Here is a 19039-nt window from a genome sequence, read left to right on the forward strand (position 1 = left end):
GCTCATTGCAAGGATCCCCAGGTCCTTCTCCTCAGTGCTGCTCTCAATCCATTCTCTGCCCTGACCCAGGTGCAGGACCCTGTACTTGGCCTTGTTGAACTTTGTGACGGTCCCTCTGGATGGTTGTGATGACTGTCTTCCTTAAACAAGAACCCTTTCTGATGTTTGGTATCTTGTAGAATGTATGTTCAGTCACTTCTGTGCTGTTTAGAATATGCATTTAAGCAGGGTGGCTAAGGGAGCTAAAATGATCATTGCTTTCTCTGTATGCAACAAGTGGGTTTGTAGAGTGTCAGTAGATATGAAGTCTCACATTCTTTTTATAAGGATGTCGGTTTTGATGACTTGTGTCTAGTGTTTTTGCATAGTTGGTATAATAAAATAATGCTGTGTGTCATTGAAAAGCACAAGACATGTTTAACCTGGTAACACTTTCCTGTTAGGCCAAGCAACAGTTAAACCTGCGCACACACATGGCTGATGAAAACAAAAATGAATATGCTGCACAACTACAGAACTTTAATGGGGAACAGCACAAACACTACTACATTGTCATTCCTCAGATTTATAAGGTAAAATAATTAACAGATAAAGTATGTCTGACCTTCTAAAGAAGAAGTACATTTTAAAATTTTAAACTTTAGTTTTAGGATTTTAGTGGATAACTTCATCAAGAAATTAGCATAATCTTGATACAACCTGGTGTTTTATCATGAGACTTATTGCTTACCATATTTATGCTTGGATTTGTAACAAAAACGCTCAGTTGCATTTTCTATGAGATTTTATATTTTATAGACTCTTTGTTTAAATATTGCTGAAGAGGTCTGACAAAATAAACATTTGAGATATGTAGGTGACAGCAAGCATGTGAAACAATCATTCTAACAAGGTTTGGTCAGTAGTTGTCATGATATTTGGGGGTGTGTGCAAATGCTTTGCCTCTGGCAGAGATGAAAGGAAGCACGTGGTGACTGTGGTTTAATGTATCTCATGCACAGATGTAAAATGGGTGGATTGGAAGCAGAAGTGCCAGCCCTGGCCCTGGCCCCCAGCTGGTCATTGCTTCATCAATTACCAGCAATCCACAGACCTCTCTAAAACATAAAAAAAGTTAAAGATCAATAATTTGATTCTGAAATGGGGATTTCTTGAGATGCTTTATGTAATTATTAAGATATTTTTTTAACAGTCTTTCAAAAGCAGAGAGACTGCAAAACTAAAGTACTTTGGGGGCATCAGGTGAGGAGAGCTTAAAAGTGTGTTGGCATGTACCTCCAGCCATGTGGGAGAATTGATGTGGGAAGTGATTCTGAGACAGGGAGTCAGGAAATGGCAAGTGAAGTACTGGCTTTATTTGAAGGTGTATTGACTTAAGTATGCTTGATGTTTTCCAGGAGCACAAGTCAGTTCATATTTTTAAAAAAAAATTCTTAATAGAAGGTCTGGGATTCACAGGGGAAAATTGCCTTGGCTTATTAAAGAATTTTCTAATATTTTAACTGTTAAGCAGCACTACAGATCTGACATTAACACACTGATGGAAGAATTGCAGTCAACTCCCAGGAGAAACGTTTGATCATCTTTGTAGCTTGGACCAGAGTTTACTGCCTTTATTTCTCTAGGGTTAAAATCCATTATCCTTGTAAGACAGTACTTAGGTTTTTTGAACACTACAGTAAGAGCAAAAAGGCCTAGTCCTACTTTCTCTTGGGATTACACTTTTATTATTTCCTTGCAAGTATTTGGTAACATTCTGTGGGAAAACCTTGGGAAAGGGGTTTAGCATGATGAGGTCGTTGTTTCATTTTTGAGAGATGAAATTGAATACTGGTAGGGACACCTGCCTTACTCTAGTTGCAAGAAAGATCCAACTTCTTCCCCAGTTTTTGACAACCTATTGGTGTATGTGCTGTTGGTCTTTGTTTTCTTTTGGGTTTTTTTTCCGCCTTCAATTAGGTGAAAGGTCCAGGGCTATCACCTTCATAGTATTTCTCTTGAATTTGTTCTTTTTTGTTCTGTTCCAGTAAACTTTTATTGCAAATCTTATGTAATGGTATTCTTTTCTTTATTTTCTTGCACACTTCTAAAGGAAATGGTTTGTATTTCAAATCAGAGATCGTGTCTAAACTGCAGATAATTCTAATTCCTATTTTTTAAATAATTAGTATTTATTGGAAAGTATAAAAATAAAAGCAAGATGGAGATATTTATAACCAGAGAAATTACTTGGAACTAGAAAGAAGAGATGTAGAAATCAGTAAAATTTCTTCATTGTGGTTTTCATTTGGGCATGAAACAAATACTTTAAACTTTGTTGCCCATAGACACTGTACATGTACTTTATTCAAGAAGGAGGAAAAGGAAGTCCAGTCCTTTATATAATTTTTAGAAATCAAAGAGTATAAACTCTTCGTAACTACTCTTCTGGGCATCATAAATCTGTGTCTGAAAGAACTTTCAAGTTCTGTTTTGTTAAGCAAATAAAAATACTAGGAAAGCACAGAAATTCTGTACTACAGAATTGTGGTGACCACAATTAACTGCATATATCAGGATCGAGGGGGCAAAATCTGCAAATGAAAGCTTTATTTTATCTTTCTTTGCACTTGCAGCAACTTCAAGAAATGGATGAAAGAAGGACTATCAAACTTAGTGAATGTTACAAAGGCTTTGCTGACTCTGAGCGCAAAGTTATTCCAATAATCTCTAAATGTTTAGAAGGGATGATCCTTGCAGCAAAGTCAGTCGATGAACACAGAGTAAGTAGAACTGAGTAACTTTTTAAAGTGCGTGAAGAATTTAGCTGATAGGGAAGCTGTGGAGAGGGGAAAGGCTGACTTAACCTGTGCATTTTTCTTCCTGTTGTCAAATATATTTACCTGCTTGAAAAGTGTAGTGACTTCAAACCTTAAGTGATCACTTCCACTTTTGGTGTCTGCTCTCTCCCTGATTTTGTGTGATCTGAAGATCTTTGACGCTTTCTCATTGTGTTTGATTTTGGACACGTTTTGGTTATCCTGAAATGCCTTAGAATACCAGTGTGGTATTTTCTCCTTTATGTGACATTAAATCATATAAAGGGTGTTCAGTTAACAAAGTATCATTTCATGTCCTATTTGATTGCAGCTATTGGCACTTCTTTCTTATTCCTTCTAATACGGGTTCTTCCTGATTATACCTTACTACATCTAGTTTCTTAGTGTTATCTTCATTTCAGTGCCAATGTTGAAAGATCAAAAAGTGGAGTAGTAGTTTGTCCCTAAAGCATGTCCTGTTTTAAATCTGTGATAACCCTTGGGAAGTATTTGGGAAGTATGGATTCTGAATAGCAGAGTGTGCTTTGAACACTGCTGAGATAAAAAAACATATGTTATCTTAACTCATTCTGTCCAAAAGCACGTGTTTGAGCTTGCTCTTACTTTCCCATCTCTGCAATTAAAAGAAAAATTTGTCTCCCTGGTTTTTCTCTCTCTGGTTCTTGATGGGTTTGCTTTTTAAACTCCTAAATGTCCTATGTTTAGGACTCTCAACTAGTGATAGACTGCTTCAAATCTGGTTTTGAACCTCCTGGAGATTTTCCATTTGAAGACTACAGTCAGAATATTTACAGAACTATCTCTGATGGAACCATCAGTACACCAAAGCAGGAAGGAATGAGAATTGATTCAAAAACTACAGTCGGCAAGGCTAAAGGAAAGCTGTGGCTGTTTGGAAAGAAACCAAAGGTAACAATTAAGAAATTATTATTTGAAAAATTAAAATGTGAACATCTAGAGTGCATGGAGGCAGAAATTTATTTATTTTAAAATAACCTTCCCCTTGCCTGCCACCATCTTTTAAAATACGTGTAAGGAGATCTGAAGCCTTGAGTAGGGTTGGATACTTATCATGTTCCTTCTATTGATTTATGTCTGGGAATGTTTAATTTCATTTGATAAAAGTAGCTTCCCATTACTGTAATGGGAAATCTTTCTAAGATTCTGTAAAGACTTTCTGCAATTGCATAGAAAAGGTGTTAATTGTGAATGTAAAAATAAGAGGGAGTGTGCTTTGGAATCGGCCAGACTTCAGATCTCTCTTTTATAATATAAAAAGCAAACCCCTTCTAAATATCACATTTATATGTAGAAGCGCTATAGAGATTTTTATTACACCTGCTGCTTTTGAAAACTTCTGAGATTTGTCTGAAAACATTAAAGTTTATGATACCTCTTAACTTAATGTTGAAGCTCCATACTGGTAAATAGAAAATATTACTATGAAATAGGTAAAAATATTTCTACGCTCAAGAAAAAATCGAGAGCATAGAAAATACTCCTTTGTTGTCTTATGATATGAATTACAATTAACACTTTCTGTGCAAGATGCCTTCATGCATCAATAAAAAAGATTGTCAATACATGCATTAGTTATATAAAAATGAATAATGGTGCATATACATATTTAAATTTTATGCTGTGTCTTTATTTAGTATTGGAGCATATCAGTGAGCCATTTTAATGATTCTCACAAATTTCTATGAGATTATTTTAATGGTCTAAGCCAGTTTCTGTCATTTATTACAGGAAACTATTCTTAGAGCCTGTTACTGGTAGGAATTATTTTCCACTTGATAGTATTCCAAGAAAGCATATCTTTATAGAAAGGAAGGATACAGCTGATTTTTTTATTCCATGCTCAGTATATTATGTAACTGCAGCTGTGTGTTAAAGTGAAAACTGATTGTTTGCTTTTCATGCAATATAATTTAATGATTGATAATAGTTTAAATGCAGTAATATATGAGCATATTTATTGCATTTGTCTGCAGAGGTGGGTGAGATTCAGCCTGGTCTAAAATCAGATCACAACTGCCAGTTTGGCCACAAGACATCTTTCTGAGAGTCTGTAAACCTACATTGGTTTTCAATCTGGACCTTGGCATTTACTGTAGTTACAAGAAGTCCCTTAGTATGAAGACAGCTGAAGAAAGCTGTCAAGACTTGCCCTACTCTTTCTTCTCCCCAGTTTGTTCACTTTGTATGTAGCATTCAGAGTCAGCCTTACTGTTTCTGTATGGAATCACAGGTGTACATATGTGTGTACAGACTACACGTCTCTTCATAAGGACCTGGACAAAATGAAAGATTTTGTTCCTTTTCTTTCACCTGTTTTTGGGGAGGATGGAGGAGTGCTCTACAAAACAGCAGCTGGGAGCAAAATACTTAATCAGAAGATATATATTTAATTCCAAATACTATTCACAGGTTTTGAAATATATTCTTAAATTAGCTAATACAAAACTAGGTGATTTATTACAGAGTATTGATGGTAGCCCTTGGACCTTCATTTAGCTGAAACTATGGCTGGTCTTGACTTCCAGATATGCATTTACCTATTTTTTGATGTTGTCAAAGACTTAAAAGTCTTTTTGAAAGGGAATTACTTGTGCAGCAGTGGAAATAGTACAGAAAAATTGAACTGGGAAAGAGCAGCAGAGGTTTGAGACACAAAAAATGAGAGAAGCAATTTGAAGAAAAGGGAGGAAGTTCTCATGATGACATTAAGAATGACACACAGGCATTGTGTCAGTCCAGCCTGACCACAGAGATTGAGAATACTTCTTGTTTTAGTCATTCTCCATAGACATACCTAATATTTCTGTCTTGGCTAACCTGGTAGGGTTCCTCAATATGTAGGAGGAAGCATGGAGCAGGAATGCATGAGCTTCCAGAATGACTGTAACTAAATTGGCAATAGCAGAACTTTAAGAGAAGAGACAGGGAACTTCGGGATCTTGTTAGGATCTTGTGGCAGTGTTGAGTCTAAAGCTTTTTTGAATGTTCCTTCATTCTCTGCAGCAACCTGTAACTCTGAAGACTAACTCATGACAGAAACCCTATTAAACCCAATATAGTTATAGTATTAATGTGTCTGGAACGTTACAAGCTGTTTCTGTGTTGGATGGAAATTTTAGTTTTGTAAGATAGAATTTTCATTTTAAAATCACTTTGAACATTTGGCTTATTTATTGCTTTCTTTATTTCCACATTAGCCACAATCCCCACCCCTAACCCCTACTAGTTTATACACATCCAGTACTCCTAATGGGTCCCAGTATCCCATATTCTCCATTGAACCAGTGCATTATTGCATGAGTGACATAAAAACAGGGAAGCCCAGAATTCCTTCTTTCAGAAGCCTCAAAAGAGGGGTAAGTTCAATAACAAGTTGAAATGCATGATGGGCTATGAACAGTGTGTTTGTGATGTGGCTTTTCTAATGCTCTTCACCCTCGTTATAAGGCTTACTTGGTTAAAAGTAACACTTCAGCTATAAGGTCACTTCTAGAATACTTTTTATCATACTATATAGAAGTTACCAACAGATTAAAAATAAAATAGAAATACTCTTTATCACAATTGAAATACTTGTGCCTAAAAGAAAGGTGTTATAAAGAGGGTGCTCAGCATGTGTTTGATACCTTTCTTCATTGTTGTTCACATTCACAAATGTTTTCCTACCATCATGTAACATTTTTGCAGTAATTTATCATTGGCTATATAGTCACCACAAAAATCATCTGATAGATCAGGTGTCTTCTTTGCTGAATTTGAATTGAAATTGTAGTAGTTGATTATGAGATACTGAACCAAGGAGGGAGAATTTTTTCTTCTTTACATCAATTGCTATAGCACATAGGGCTTGCACATTTTGGAATACTGATTTTTAAAGCATTATAGTTTTAATGCATTTTCGGATTAATTAGTTGTTCTTGTTTGTCCTAGGTTCTTTTAGGTAAAAATATTGAAAAAATTACTACCAAATGCCTCCTGCTGAGACTTACCAATTAATTTACTAATTTATAGTGGCATATTCTGCAAATAGAATTTATTTGGAAGTCAGTAGATGGGGAATACTACGTGGTTTCCTAGCAACATTTATAGTACTAGTGATAAATGTACTGGCACTTCCCTGTTATGTCAGAAAAGCATAGGCTGCTCAGTTTATGTTTGATGATATTTATTGATCCAAGTAATGAGATAATTAGATGCATTTGATGATATATAATTAATAATATTTTGATGTTTCAAAACAATATTGACTTGCTGCCTCATTTGCATCAAGAATGGTTGACTGCTCTTGACGTAATGTGGAGATCAAGGTACAACATTGTTATATTGCAGCAAGGGTATAATTTAGAGGCTCCCTTGTTGTCATTCTGAAAGAGAACGAGTTTCAGTTAAAACTTATTTTCTTTAAGTCATATTGTGGCATCTAATTTCAGGCCCCCAGATATCTTGGAAATACCCTTTCTACCACGACCATTATTTAGAAAATTCTTGTGGTCCTCTAAGTATATATGGAGGACAGTTTCTGCTTTCCCCTTCTGAATCACTTATAATTTGGTCTGGTCATGAAGGTTAATGTTTCTTCTTTAGTACTTAGTGAGGAACTAACTGGATTAGATAGCACAGGTCTTGATTGCACCTCAGTTTTGTTGATCACTAAATGTATTGACTCCTGGCTTACAAATCATTACCTTTGCAGTACTAGTAGTTCTAGAACCTGTACTGAAGCAAAAGATCATCTGCTAACAACTACAGAATGCTAATGGAAAATGAAACTCTATCTTTGATTTTTTTAAATACATTGTTCATGTTGTAAAATTGAATTAGTATAGGATAGTATTATTTAAAATTAGGGAGGCTCACTAGTATCGTACAGATCTCGATTAACTCAAATATGCCACAAGATTAAATAATCTCTGTAAAATCTTCAAGATAAACATTTAATTTTTATATATTTTGAATTTCCTTGCAAGCATTTTAACAGACATCACATTATTACATATTTTTTAAGTCTTTTCAGCATAAATGTATACTGGAATACTAACAGATTTTTTTTTCTCATTGATCAATCTTATCTTTATATCTTGATTAAATGCTTAATAGTTGCTCATACATGATGCTGTTTTCTACATTTTTGTCCCTGAAAAATGATGTCCCAGTGGTACTGACATGCAGAACTACCAAACCATAGAATCACAGAAAGGTTTGGAAGGGACCTTAAATATCATCTGGTTCCAGCCCCCGTGCCGTGAGCAGGGACACCTTCCCCTAGACCAGATTGCTCAGAGCCCCATCCAACCTGGCCTTGGACACTTCTAGGGATGGGGCATCCACAGCTTCCTTGGGCAGCCTGCTCCAGTGCCTCATCACCTTCTGAATAAAGAATTTCTTCCTAACATGTAATCTAAATCTATCTCTAGTTTAAAACCATTCCCCTTTGTCCTATCACTATCTGCCTGGGTCAAATGTATTTAAATTGCTTCAGCTTCTACCGAGCTCTGTCCATGAGTTGGCATATATCAGACAGTAAGAATACTGGTTATTGTGTTTACATGCCCTGTACAAGATTTCTCTCAAGGCCCTGGAGATCATAAAACCAGTCTTTCTTAGTTCTGTGCTTCATGCAGTAGATTTTTCTATCATGATTTGGAGCAAAAGCAGCAAACAGTAGCAGTAGAGTAGGTTATTGAATAAAGGTGTAAGCAACTGTAACTTGCTTTATTAGTACTGCTGCTACCTGCTGCTGCTTCTCCTTTGAAATCTCAGCAGTTCCAGAAGGTGTCAGTGCTCAGTGCCATTTGGTACATAAACAGATGCATCAGCTGCAGCAATATGTAAACCTTAATAGTGTTTGCTTGAAAGACTCTTTTTAAAGGGAACAGGAAGTTTATTTATGCCATTTTGCATCCTTGAACTGTATTCAGTTTTCTACCAAAGTATCATTTGTGAAGGTGCTTTACTTTCCTCATTGCTAGAAATTCTAATTTTGTGTGTGTGCCCCAATGAACAGCCTTAACAAGTGCTGAGGGAGTCGTTAAGTGAGGTTGAGATATCAGTCTCCTAAGTTGCTTGGTGTTTCTCTGGAAAGGGTTATCCAAAGTCATTGAAAGCACGGGAGATCTTCAAAATGCTGTGAATGTTAAACCCAATATTAACTCCTGCCCCCCATGTTTTACTTGTTTCTTCGAAGGATAAAGTCTTAAATGTCTTTTTTTTTATCTGGACTAAAACATCTTTAGATCACAACAACCCAAATGCTGTTTTCAGAAAGTAAAATTAATTACTTCTAAACTTGAAAAATATCTTTGTTTATTCTAGATCTACTGTGATAATAAAGTAAATGCATTATAAAAATTATATTTGTAAAAGTCATGGTAGTGGATTTTGAGCTATGATTAACAAATTATTTGCATATGATTGATCAGTCCATCATCATCAAATTCTGCTATTTTGTGCAATGTTGGCTCTGTGTGTGTTTCTTTTCCTACAATAGAAGGTCTTTAGCCTATTATTCAAAACACTAAAATTCAAAAGTAGTTTAATGAACTTGTCTATTAAAATTTCATAAGTTAAAGTACCCATTATCACTAGTAATTCTTAAAGCAGTTCTTGTGCTTATAGTAAACTGTATTTTTATAAATGAAAATGTCAATCCTTAAGTAATATTTTAAAGATAGATTTTTAGGCATTAATCTTTTTTGTAACTGGTCATTGCATGTAAATAATTTCCCGTTTCTTTCTGTTTTCAAATGAACTGTGCAGTGGTCGGTGAAGATGGTAAGCCCGTGTGCTGATCTGTCTGCTGTACTTCTCCTAAGATAGCATGAAAGTAATCTTTGAAAGTGTTTCCATATCATAACTGCTTTAACTCAGGTGCTGAAATACATCTTCAGATTTTCCACTCATATGCACAGTCTTCTTAATCATCCATGCTTAATGTAAGGCAATTAGACTTGTGATCTGGCTGCAACTTAATCTGCTATTTGGGACTTTTAGAGTTGACCAGTATTCACGAGTTGGTCATGATGGAAATACTTGGTGATTTATCTTTGTCAGGAAAATTGTTCAAGCAGCATAAAATACTATATGAAAAGATTACAAAATTTGTGTAAAGAACAAATATTGAATACTGCACTCCTTTGAATTTGGGAAAAAAAATTGCAGGGGAGATGATCCTTTATGGTTAGAAATATAGAAAGCTGTTACATTAAATGAAAACCACACCTTAATCAGTATTGTTGTTTTGCAGAGTAAATCAGTAAAATTTACAAAAAGACCTCTGTTCTTCTGATTCTTCTTTTAGGATACTTGGATTTTAACAGACCTGTAAGGAAGAATGATACAGAGGGTGTGATTGTCTTTTTGTTTCTTTGTAGTGTGTAAAAACACCTGAAAGGATTTCAAGGTTTTTTTGTCCTTCAGAAAGGAACACTTCTGTTTTATTTTGGAAACATTATATCTTGATTTTCCTACTTTTATGGTGTTTTGTATTGCGTTCTTAAAAAGCAGCAAGATTGATTTTTACAAGTGTAAAAGATCCAAGAAGTTGAGTGGGGCAAGAACATCTAAAGGGGAGGTATTGGAAACTTGGCACCCAAGCCTGAGGCTGTTTGTGTAAAAATCTCAACAGTCAAGTTTCTGTAAAATTTCTTCTTGACAAAAGAAATGCTGTCCAGTTTGGTTTGCCTCCATGGAGGGTTACTGTAATGGCAAGTAGGTTTCTTGTGCTAAAACCAACTTCCTTAGGCAACTGGGAACACAAAAGATGGAATTTAACCTTCTGTTATTACGACATGTACCATATTTCCTTCTTAACACTGTCACTGTCTGTCACCCTGAGGGGAAGAGTTTTCTCAACGAACTCACAAGACAACGTAAAAATCTTCCCATGCATTTCATATCCAGGCCCTTCCATCCTGCTTATTATCTTGGCACAAGTTTGCAATCAAGTTTGCAGGGTTAGGTTCATAACAATAGGTGGTCTTTAAGTTGCTTGGTTTGGGGCTTTTTTTAAGGTTTGGGAAGTAAGAGTTTTTTTCCCTCCCTAAGTTTTTTGGATTTTTTTTAATAGTAAAAAGGTTAGTTGGAATATTTGAGCAAGTTTGGATTCAGATTAACAAACTTAGGTCCAAGTTTTCATATTACAAAGGCTTTTTCTGTGTTCCATGAACTAGTTTTACTGAAGGTAAAATCCATCAGAAGTTTTTAAGTTTTAATATGTTTTCTAGGATTGCTGAACTTCTGGAAGAGAACTGTAACATTAGTTTGGAATGAAGATCCAAAATATAGTATTTTTCTTTTGGTACCATCCAAATCACCATAGAACATGCTCCAGAGAAAGAAACAATTATATCTACATACTACTATTATATACACATCTTAGATTATTGTTTTGAAGTAATTCTGTAATAATTAATTCTGTCCTTTCTAAATCTGCTTTGCGTGCAGTGGATGTAACAGGAGGTACATGACTCAGCCTTTCAGAAAAATAATTAAGTGTACAAATTTTGAATTACCTCTGTGAGCCAACTGTTACAGAAGGCAGAAAGAACCTTGAATGAATGACTACACTGGCAGCAAGAACATGCATTTATTCTGTTGCAGTCTTTTGTAGAGCTGTTTGTCGAGTAGAGTTTTTAAGAAGGTCCATCCTGCTTCCAGTGAACACTGTCCATGTGTGGATATGTCACTTCAGCTGCCCAGGTATGTACATGTAACTTGTTTCATGATATTTCTGCTTGCAGGGCCCTGTACTAGAAGACTTCAGCCATCTCCCTCCAGAACAAAGACGCAAGAAACTGCAACAGAGGATTGATGAACTTAACAGAGAGCTACAGAAGGAAACAGACCAAAAGTGAGTGCATTTTTTTGGAGCTCTGTCATGGTTCTCTCATTGTTTCTTTTGGAGTCCTCTACCTAATCCAACAGTGCTCAAAAGCTAGGAGACAGTCTACTAGGCCAGGCTATTAACAAGCATTTTTAAGTTCATAGTTTGTTGTATGTCGGTTCTTATTAGCATTGTTTCCTTCTGCTTTATTACATTACTCATTTTGATCCTAATACTGTATAGAAAACGTTGGCTCTAAAATCATGCATTAAAAAAATGCATAGGTCTGTTCAGCAAGAGAGCTGTCACTTGGTGCCTTAAGAATGTTACTGATGTTTAGGAAATTATCTATAACAAACAATATGGGAAACAGTACTGAGACTGGATTGAGAAGTCAACAGTTAGAGTCCTTGTGTGCCTGTGCCCAACACAAGAAAGGAAGGCAAAGTGCTAAGATGACAGAATGGGAGAAGGATTTAGGCAAGGTGTAGGGGACCAGTAGTTCCTCATCTCTGTGCTTAGTATCTAATCGTGGGTCTGGATCTCACACACATTATTTTAGCTTTAATGAATCAGTACTGATGTATGTAATTTTCATAAATATTGTTGTGTTTTGTATGTTTTTAGAGATGCCCTCATCAAAATGAAGGATGTTTATGAGAAAAATCCCCAAATGGGTGATCCAAGCAGTTTGCAACCAAAATTAACTGAGACTATGAGCAACATGGACCGTCTTCGGATGGAAATACACAAAAATGAGGTCAGACTCTAAAATAGAGTTCCTTGGAAAATGTAAATGATTGGTACAACTGTACTTTGCCTTACAGCATTTAAATATAGCACCCAGAAAAACTACTTGTTTTAAGAATGTGCTCCTGATAGTATTTTTTGTGGGGTGCCATATTTTCAAGTGTGTTCATCTAGCTAGAATAAGGATGTATGTTATTAAAGATGTAAACTGTTCAGAAGAATGTATTATTATTCAGTTATTCTGAAATTCACACGTGATTAAAGATTTTTCTTTTCCTTAAGACTAGTATGGAGTATAGGCTAAGTATAAGTTCATGCTTCACATGAAGTAATTATGAGGCTTGACATCTGCATGCAGTCTCTCTGTGACTGTGAACTGTATGCACTTAAGTGTATTTGTTAAATTTGCTGGTTTAGAATCAAGTTTTCTTTGACACTAGTATTTGTCTTTTTTTCCCCAAGGCCTGGCTCTCTGAAGTTGAAGGTAAAGTGGCAGCCAGAAGCGACAGGCGGCACAGCAGCGATATCAACCACCTTGTAACACAGGGCCGAGAGAGGTCACTATTCTGTCTCTACTGCTTTTGTCTTAGCTAGAATCAGTACATCTCTCTGGTAGTTAACAGGAGGTGATGATTGTTACTTATCCTCTGAAAGTCTGTGTCCTTCTAAAGGAAAATCTTACTGGTTCTGACTTCTAGAGGTCACTTCATGCCATTATGGTAACATATAAAATAGTCTAATTGAAACACCTGCTCAGTAAATAGCAGTGCCCTTTAATGCTATCTTATTCTATTGCTTAAGGCTCACACTAGTTTTCCATGTTCTGTGGAGACAAGTATGTCAAATTTGTTTGTTTTTGTAGCAGAATTCAGTCTAAGATTTTGCTAGGTCAGTTTTTTCAGAAAATCACCTCTGGCAGTAATATAAAACTTGCTAACAGAAATTCCCAGGTCTGCCCTTTCTGTGGTGCATGTATGTTCTGAGTTGCAGAGCTGTGGACTCCTGAGAGTCCTCATGCTCCAATCATTGCATTATAGCCCTGAAGGGAGCTACACGGATGATGCAAACCAGGAAGTTCGCAGTCCACCACAGCAGCACGCTCATCCAAATGAGTTTGATGATGAGTTTGAAGATGATGATCCATTACCAGCTATAGGACATTGCAAGGCTATATATCCATTTGATGGTAAGGTTAACAACATGCCCTATGATTCCCTGGCTTATTATAAGGCATGGATTAGTTTTTATAGAGAAGACAGGTAAAATGATTTAAAGTAAATTAACTGTATGAGCAACCAGTTGCTTATAAGATCAGTGAAAATACTTTATTAATTACTTTAACTGGTGAGCAGTACATTTGTGCTGTTTTAAGATAAATATTAGCACAGCTATTGGCAAATGGTCAGCTTTACAAATTGGACTAGGTTCTTTTCTGTAAGTCTGTTTGGCCATATGTTCTCTTGAACAGATTTTTTGTTCTTCCTGTTTATATATAATTTGAAAACTGTGCCCTGGGAAAAAGATGACTTTAAATTCTGTCTGAACACTGAGACTTCTTTGCCTCTTGTTTTTCCCAGGTCATAATGAAGGCACTCTAGCAATGAAAGAAGGGGAAATTTTGTACATTATTGAGGAGGACAAAGGAGATGGGTGGACAAGAGCTCGAAGACATAATGGAGAGGAAGGCTATGTGCCAACATCATATATAGATGTAACGCTAGAGAAAAACAGCAAAGGTGCAGTAACCTATATCTAACAGTAAACTGACAGGTTTCAGTTGTACATTCTCCAGGGAAAATAGTGGAAAAATAGTAAGTTATGCAGGTTCATGGAAAGAATTACAGAAGTCAGCAATGATCTGTTGTTTGCATTGGAAGTTTGCTACAGTTCTTTTCAGAGATTACCACAGTAAATTATGCATCTTACACTGGTCTGTAATTTTGACCAATGTCTTCTGCTTTGTTTAACTGATCTAGAGTTCCTGCTTTACAAAGCACTAAATCCAGTTCAGCTGTGGATTGGACCAGGATTCCTGCTTGTTCTGTAGAATACTTTGTTTTTATAAAGAACTGAAAAAATACTTAAGTTTTATAGATTTCTAAGATTTACTGTTCCCACTTTTATAACTTAAATTATATGATTAAAACAGAGGGCTTTTTCCTCTTATAACTAACTGAACTCAGTTACTGAAAGTTATTAATTTCCTTCCTTAGCAAATACTTGGCAGCTTTCACTTCTTAAACAGGAAAATGTTTTCTGATTCTGAAAGTTCAAAAAAAATACTCAGGAAAAAACATTACGATTAAGAAGGACAGAAAGTTCGCTGACCTGCCTGTCTCCTTCCTTTTCAGTACTTGTAATGTAGAATGTTCTGTATTGGACACAACTTCATTGTTTTAACTCTAGATACCTTGAACAAACAAAAAGAGACCACGTGTAGTGCTTGATGTCTTACTGAAACCTCTCTCTGCTCCTGATAAGGGAATGATTTTATATTCTTAATCTGTGCCTGTAAGCTAACTCTCTGAATTGTATTGTGTTTAGTTTGAAATCAAGGTCTTAAATGTACAGTAGTTCTCCTCATTGTTAAATCACTGAGGATTGGAAAATGCATTGCACTACTTGATTACTATAAAAAAAAAAAAAAGCTTATCTAAAAACTGTTACTTGTATTTCTACTGAGAGTTTGTGGAATTAAGTACAAGGCTGATGTGTAGCCACTGAGAATGGCCTGTTAGAACTGAGCACGCTTCTCTTATCTTCTAAAGGCCTTCAGTAACTTTGTTCTTTTCTTTTTCCTCTTGGACTGCAGGTTCCTGAAGCGGGTTTCTGAGAAAATGGGCGAGATCTTGAAGGAGGTTACATGCAGCTGCTGGGGGTAGGGGGTGGGGAGGGGAGGGGTACTAGACTGGGAGGCCCAAGGGTAAAAGCTAGTTGCATGAATGCATGCAGACATACATTTAGTCACTAACATCTTAGCATCTCCATATATAGGTAAGGATGTATTACACAATCTTGAATTTGTGCAGGAAAATAGAGTTCCATTACCAGAGTAAAAAGGCTACTGCTCCTAAAATTGCTTTATTTTCATTGTCCTAGGTTGTTCCAGGTGCACAAACTATATTTTAGCTTGTGCAATGTTTTGATTTCTCAATTATGCTCTTTTCCAACTCATTTTAATTGGCAGTCACTTAGAATCATGTCAGTTATCAGTCTGCCTGTGCCACCTCCATGCTCGCCGTTAACCTCCTCCTGCATGCCTAGGACAGTCAGGCATGTTCTGTGTAACACTTTGCCATCAGTGCTTGTATTTTGTAACAAATCATTTTCTTTAAATATCTTCAGCACTAGAGTTTCATCCCAGTATCCATGTATGCTGCTATAACAATACCACTGCAACCATCATTACATTCCAGATTTTTGGCATAACTGATAAGAGACCATAATGTGTTTTCTTAATTTGGGGAACTAATACATCTCAGCTCTAGCCTACAATGCAATCAAGAGAAACTCCTAGACCTGTGGTCCATCTTCAGCCCTTCAGTAACCTGTTGTGAGCACTGAAAACCTGGAACACAACCAGAGGATTCACCACTGCGAGCTAATGACTGTTTTCAGAAGTCAACCACTTGCCATTCAAAAGCTGCCTTAAACTAGAGTGCCTAAAATCTGCTGTTTGCCAACACTACCACTTACAGTATCCCACAAGGGCTTTGTGTCTCAGCTCTTTCCACAGTGCTGCAGCTGCTGAGGTAGCCACGGTAGGTGTTTTCTAGAGCTCTACTTTACTGGATACATGGTGCATCATGAATTTTATACATTGAAATGTGTATCTCACGAATTTTATACATTGAAATGTGTATCTCTTCATTTGACTTTAATATTTTTTTAAAAGATTTTTATGGAAACTGTCTTTTAGTTTTTCACTATGAAGTTCCAAGTTTAATTACTGCAGTGCTAGTCCATTTCCAGGTGATGCTTCATTGTATGGACCAGTTGAAATTTGAGTGATACTTTGTTAATGATCTATGTGCACTTTTACTTGTAAACAATTGAAATTTGGATATGTTTATACGTGTAAATATAGTTGTCTGCAGTGCCCCTATTGCTTATGTTGTCTTGCCTCCCATTTGTGGTTCTATTAATACATATGTCATATCTGATTGATTAAGGTGATAAGAATTAGACTAGAGATGTTGGGGGGAGGGATACTTGTATCAAAGAAAGTTTGTCAACCCAGCCACCTGCTGTTCAGCAGCATATTATGAAATAATAATTAAAACATCCTCTTTTTCTGGCGTCTGAAGCAATATTTGGATGCAGCAGTGCTGGATTCTGTTTCATTTCAGTGTTATTAGAAACTGTACTACCAGTAAAACTGAATTTGAGTGACTTGTGTAGAGGTTTATTCCTTTCGTTATGTATACCACTATTACACAGCTTGACCTAGTGTACTATGGGGCCTATTAAACTCTAAAGTTTAGATTTTTGGAGCTTGTATACAGGGTTATTTATATAATAATGTGACATTACTCAATACTGACAAAACTACTTAGGTAGTTTTTTGGCTTTGGGGTTTTTGGGAGGTTTGTTGGGCTTGGGGTTATTTTTTTTGTTTGTTTGTTTTTCTTTTTTTTTTAAATCTAGTGCTTTTTTATTTTAAAGTTAGAGAAAAACGCGATGATCCGTGTGGGTCCCTTCCAACTCAGAATATTCTGTGATTCTGTAATTCTGTGAAAAGGAGGAAATGTGATCTGTGTATTTTCTGCTAAAGGGCCTGTGGTCTGCCTGGCTAACAGCCTTGCAGGTCAGTAATAACACTTCCTGGTAAAGGACTAAATGCTCTCTTCACGCTACTGTTTGTTTTTCTAAAACCAGGATTTGCTTCCTTTGGAGGCAGGTTGCTTTCAAGATGGATAGTGCAACTTGTATGAGGGTTATTAAACATAGGAAAAAACATTTGTACTTGCACAGCTAGTTAGTTATAAATCACTTATTCTAAAATTCTGAATGTGAGTTGTCTTAAAGAATCTGACATTTTCCAGTAATTTTTTAATCCTTTTTTGTGCACATGTTGATTTCCTAAGTGTTAAATGCTTTGTTTAAAAATAGTGTTCTCTGTTGAGAATATTTTCATGGAATAAAAAAATCTTTTCATGGTCTAAGTAATTAGCTTCCCCATTTGTCTTTTGTTAAGATCGACAGGGAGACTTTCAGTGTAAGGTCTGTAAACTCCTGCTGTGGTGGTAGAAACCTCTGTGTGGAGTGTGGATAGGAGCAACAGATTTTGGTGTTGGTTCTGTTGTTAGCGTACTCAAACACTTTCAGTGCTCTAAGTAACATCTCACTCCAGAAACAGGCTTACTGACAACAAGCACATGCAGCTCTAACAGTAGTTCTTACTTAAATAGTTGTACAACTTCTGAGGATAATGCTTATACCAATTCTGTATGTGACAAAGTGGAATTTGTTGCTAAAACACTCTTTATATAATAAACACTGTCTATGCTGATTTCCTGTAAAAAGTGCTAACACCACCTTATACTTTGCCTTCATCCAAGGAAAAAGAAAAAATACTTACCAAAGTCATTCACCTCAGTAAATAAAGCAAGTTTAATACATACACCCACATTTACTCATGTCTGAAAGCATTTTAATTATCTGGACTGTTTGTTCTTGTCATTTCATCATTCATTCCTGGCAGAGTAGCTGTTGTGCAGGCTTCAGCAAAAGCCAAAGCACTACAGATGCTGTCTTAAAAAAAAACATAACTTGTCCCAACACATAGACAAACTCATTTTTTTACTTTCACAGGCACAGTGACATTTGAGCCTTGTGTTGTGGTCACAGATAAAGGATCATTTCTGCAACCTGCAGTATTTCTGTGATCTGTAAATATGCAAATAATTTTGCATAAAGATACACTTCAAATCACAATTCTATTTACAGTGTTTTATATTCATTAAAGGAATATTATACAACAATTTTTCTGCCATATCAGATATTTAATCTATCATTTTATTTACACTGTTTGCTTCATCTTAATACTAAGATGCCAATGCCCTTACTGGCATCATTAAAACATTGCAACTCTGGAGAAATAAAGGGATAACCAACTGTTTAAAGGGATCATTAAATGACTTGGTGTCACAGTAAATAAATAATTTGTTTAGAAATCAGTAGTTTTAAAACAAGTGTGCATTGTGCATTTAAAGTTCTAAACATCTTGTGAAATGCAAGAGGTTTGTGCAGTGTCAAATTGCCAGAAGAATGCTAAGGTTATTTCAAGTATATAATTTTAAATAGTGTTTACAGAGTCTTATATACTTAATTGTTCCACCAGCTTCACTAGAGGAGGTTCCAGTTTTCGGGAAAGTGCAGTTAAAATCTGGTTGAATTTCTCGTATCTTTCACTTTGATTAACTTGTGCTCCTTTGCTGCCCCAGAGCAATCTCATTTGAAATTCTGTCTTGAAGATTTCACTCAGCTCTTCATCTGGCTGGAAACCTAGTAAGTAAAAAGAATCCCACAATACCACCATCAGGCAAATGCTTTTTATTCTGTAAAAATGGCTTTTAAACTGTATTGTCCCCAAATAAGCTTTAGTGTGCTGCATTCCTTTTGCACA

The 19039-nt window shown here is 36.0% G+C and overlaps 2 protein-coding genes across 9 annotated transcripts in view; one reads left to right on the forward strand and one right to left on the reverse strand.

Moving 5' to 3' along the window:
- FNBP1L (formin binding protein 1 like) overlaps positions 1–17580 on the forward strand; it is a 57857-nt gene extending 40277 nt beyond the window's left edge. Inside the window, exons 7-17 of one of the 3 annotated variants that reach the window (XM_027694186.1) lie at positions 444–572; positions 2616–2762; positions 3525–3728; positions 6038–6196; positions 9597–9611; positions 11579–11688; positions 12289–12421; positions 12874–12968; positions 13449–13597; positions 13989–14147; positions 15224–17580. In XM_027694186.1, the coding sequence (XP_027549987.1) occupies positions 444–572; positions 2616–2762; positions 3525–3728; positions 6038–6196; positions 9597–9611; positions 11579–11688; positions 12289–12421; positions 12874–12968; positions 13449–13597; positions 13989–14147; positions 15224–15231 (1308 nt within the window). In that variant the 3' untranslated portion in view covers positions 15232–17580. Of the gene's footprint in view, positions 1–443; positions 573–2615; positions 2763–3524; positions 3729–6037; positions 6197–9596; positions 9612–11578; positions 11689–12288; positions 12422–12873; positions 12969–13448; positions 13598–13988 lie in introns of all 3 variants that reach the window. The other 2 variants (XM_027694185.1, XM_027694187.1) reach the window with 2 other exon arrangements.
- A 462-nt stretch (positions 17581–18042) lies between these two features.
- The window catches only part of BCAR3 (BCAR3, NSP family adaptor protein), a 91946-nt gene continuing 90949 nt past the window's right edge, over positions 18043–19039 (reverse strand). For 5 of the 6 annotated variants that reach the window (XM_027694178.1, XM_027694177.1, XM_027694179.1 and 2 more), the window contains one exon: positions 18568–18918. In XM_027694178.1, coding sequence (XP_027549979.1) covers positions 18731–18918 — 188 coding nt within the window. In that variant the 3' untranslated portion in view covers positions 18568–18730. Of the gene's footprint in view, positions 18919–19039 lie in introns of all 6 variants that reach the window. The other variant, XM_027694176.1, reaches the window with a different exon arrangement.

This window comes from Neopelma chrysocephalum, unplaced genomic scaffold (genome assembly GCF_003984885.1).
Source record: "Neopelma chrysocephalum unplaced genomic scaffold, ASM398488v2 Primary Assembly neopelma1_97, whole genome shotgun sequence".
NCBI lineage: Eukaryota > Metazoa > Chordata > Aves > Passeriformes > Pipridae > Neopelma > Neopelma chrysocephalum.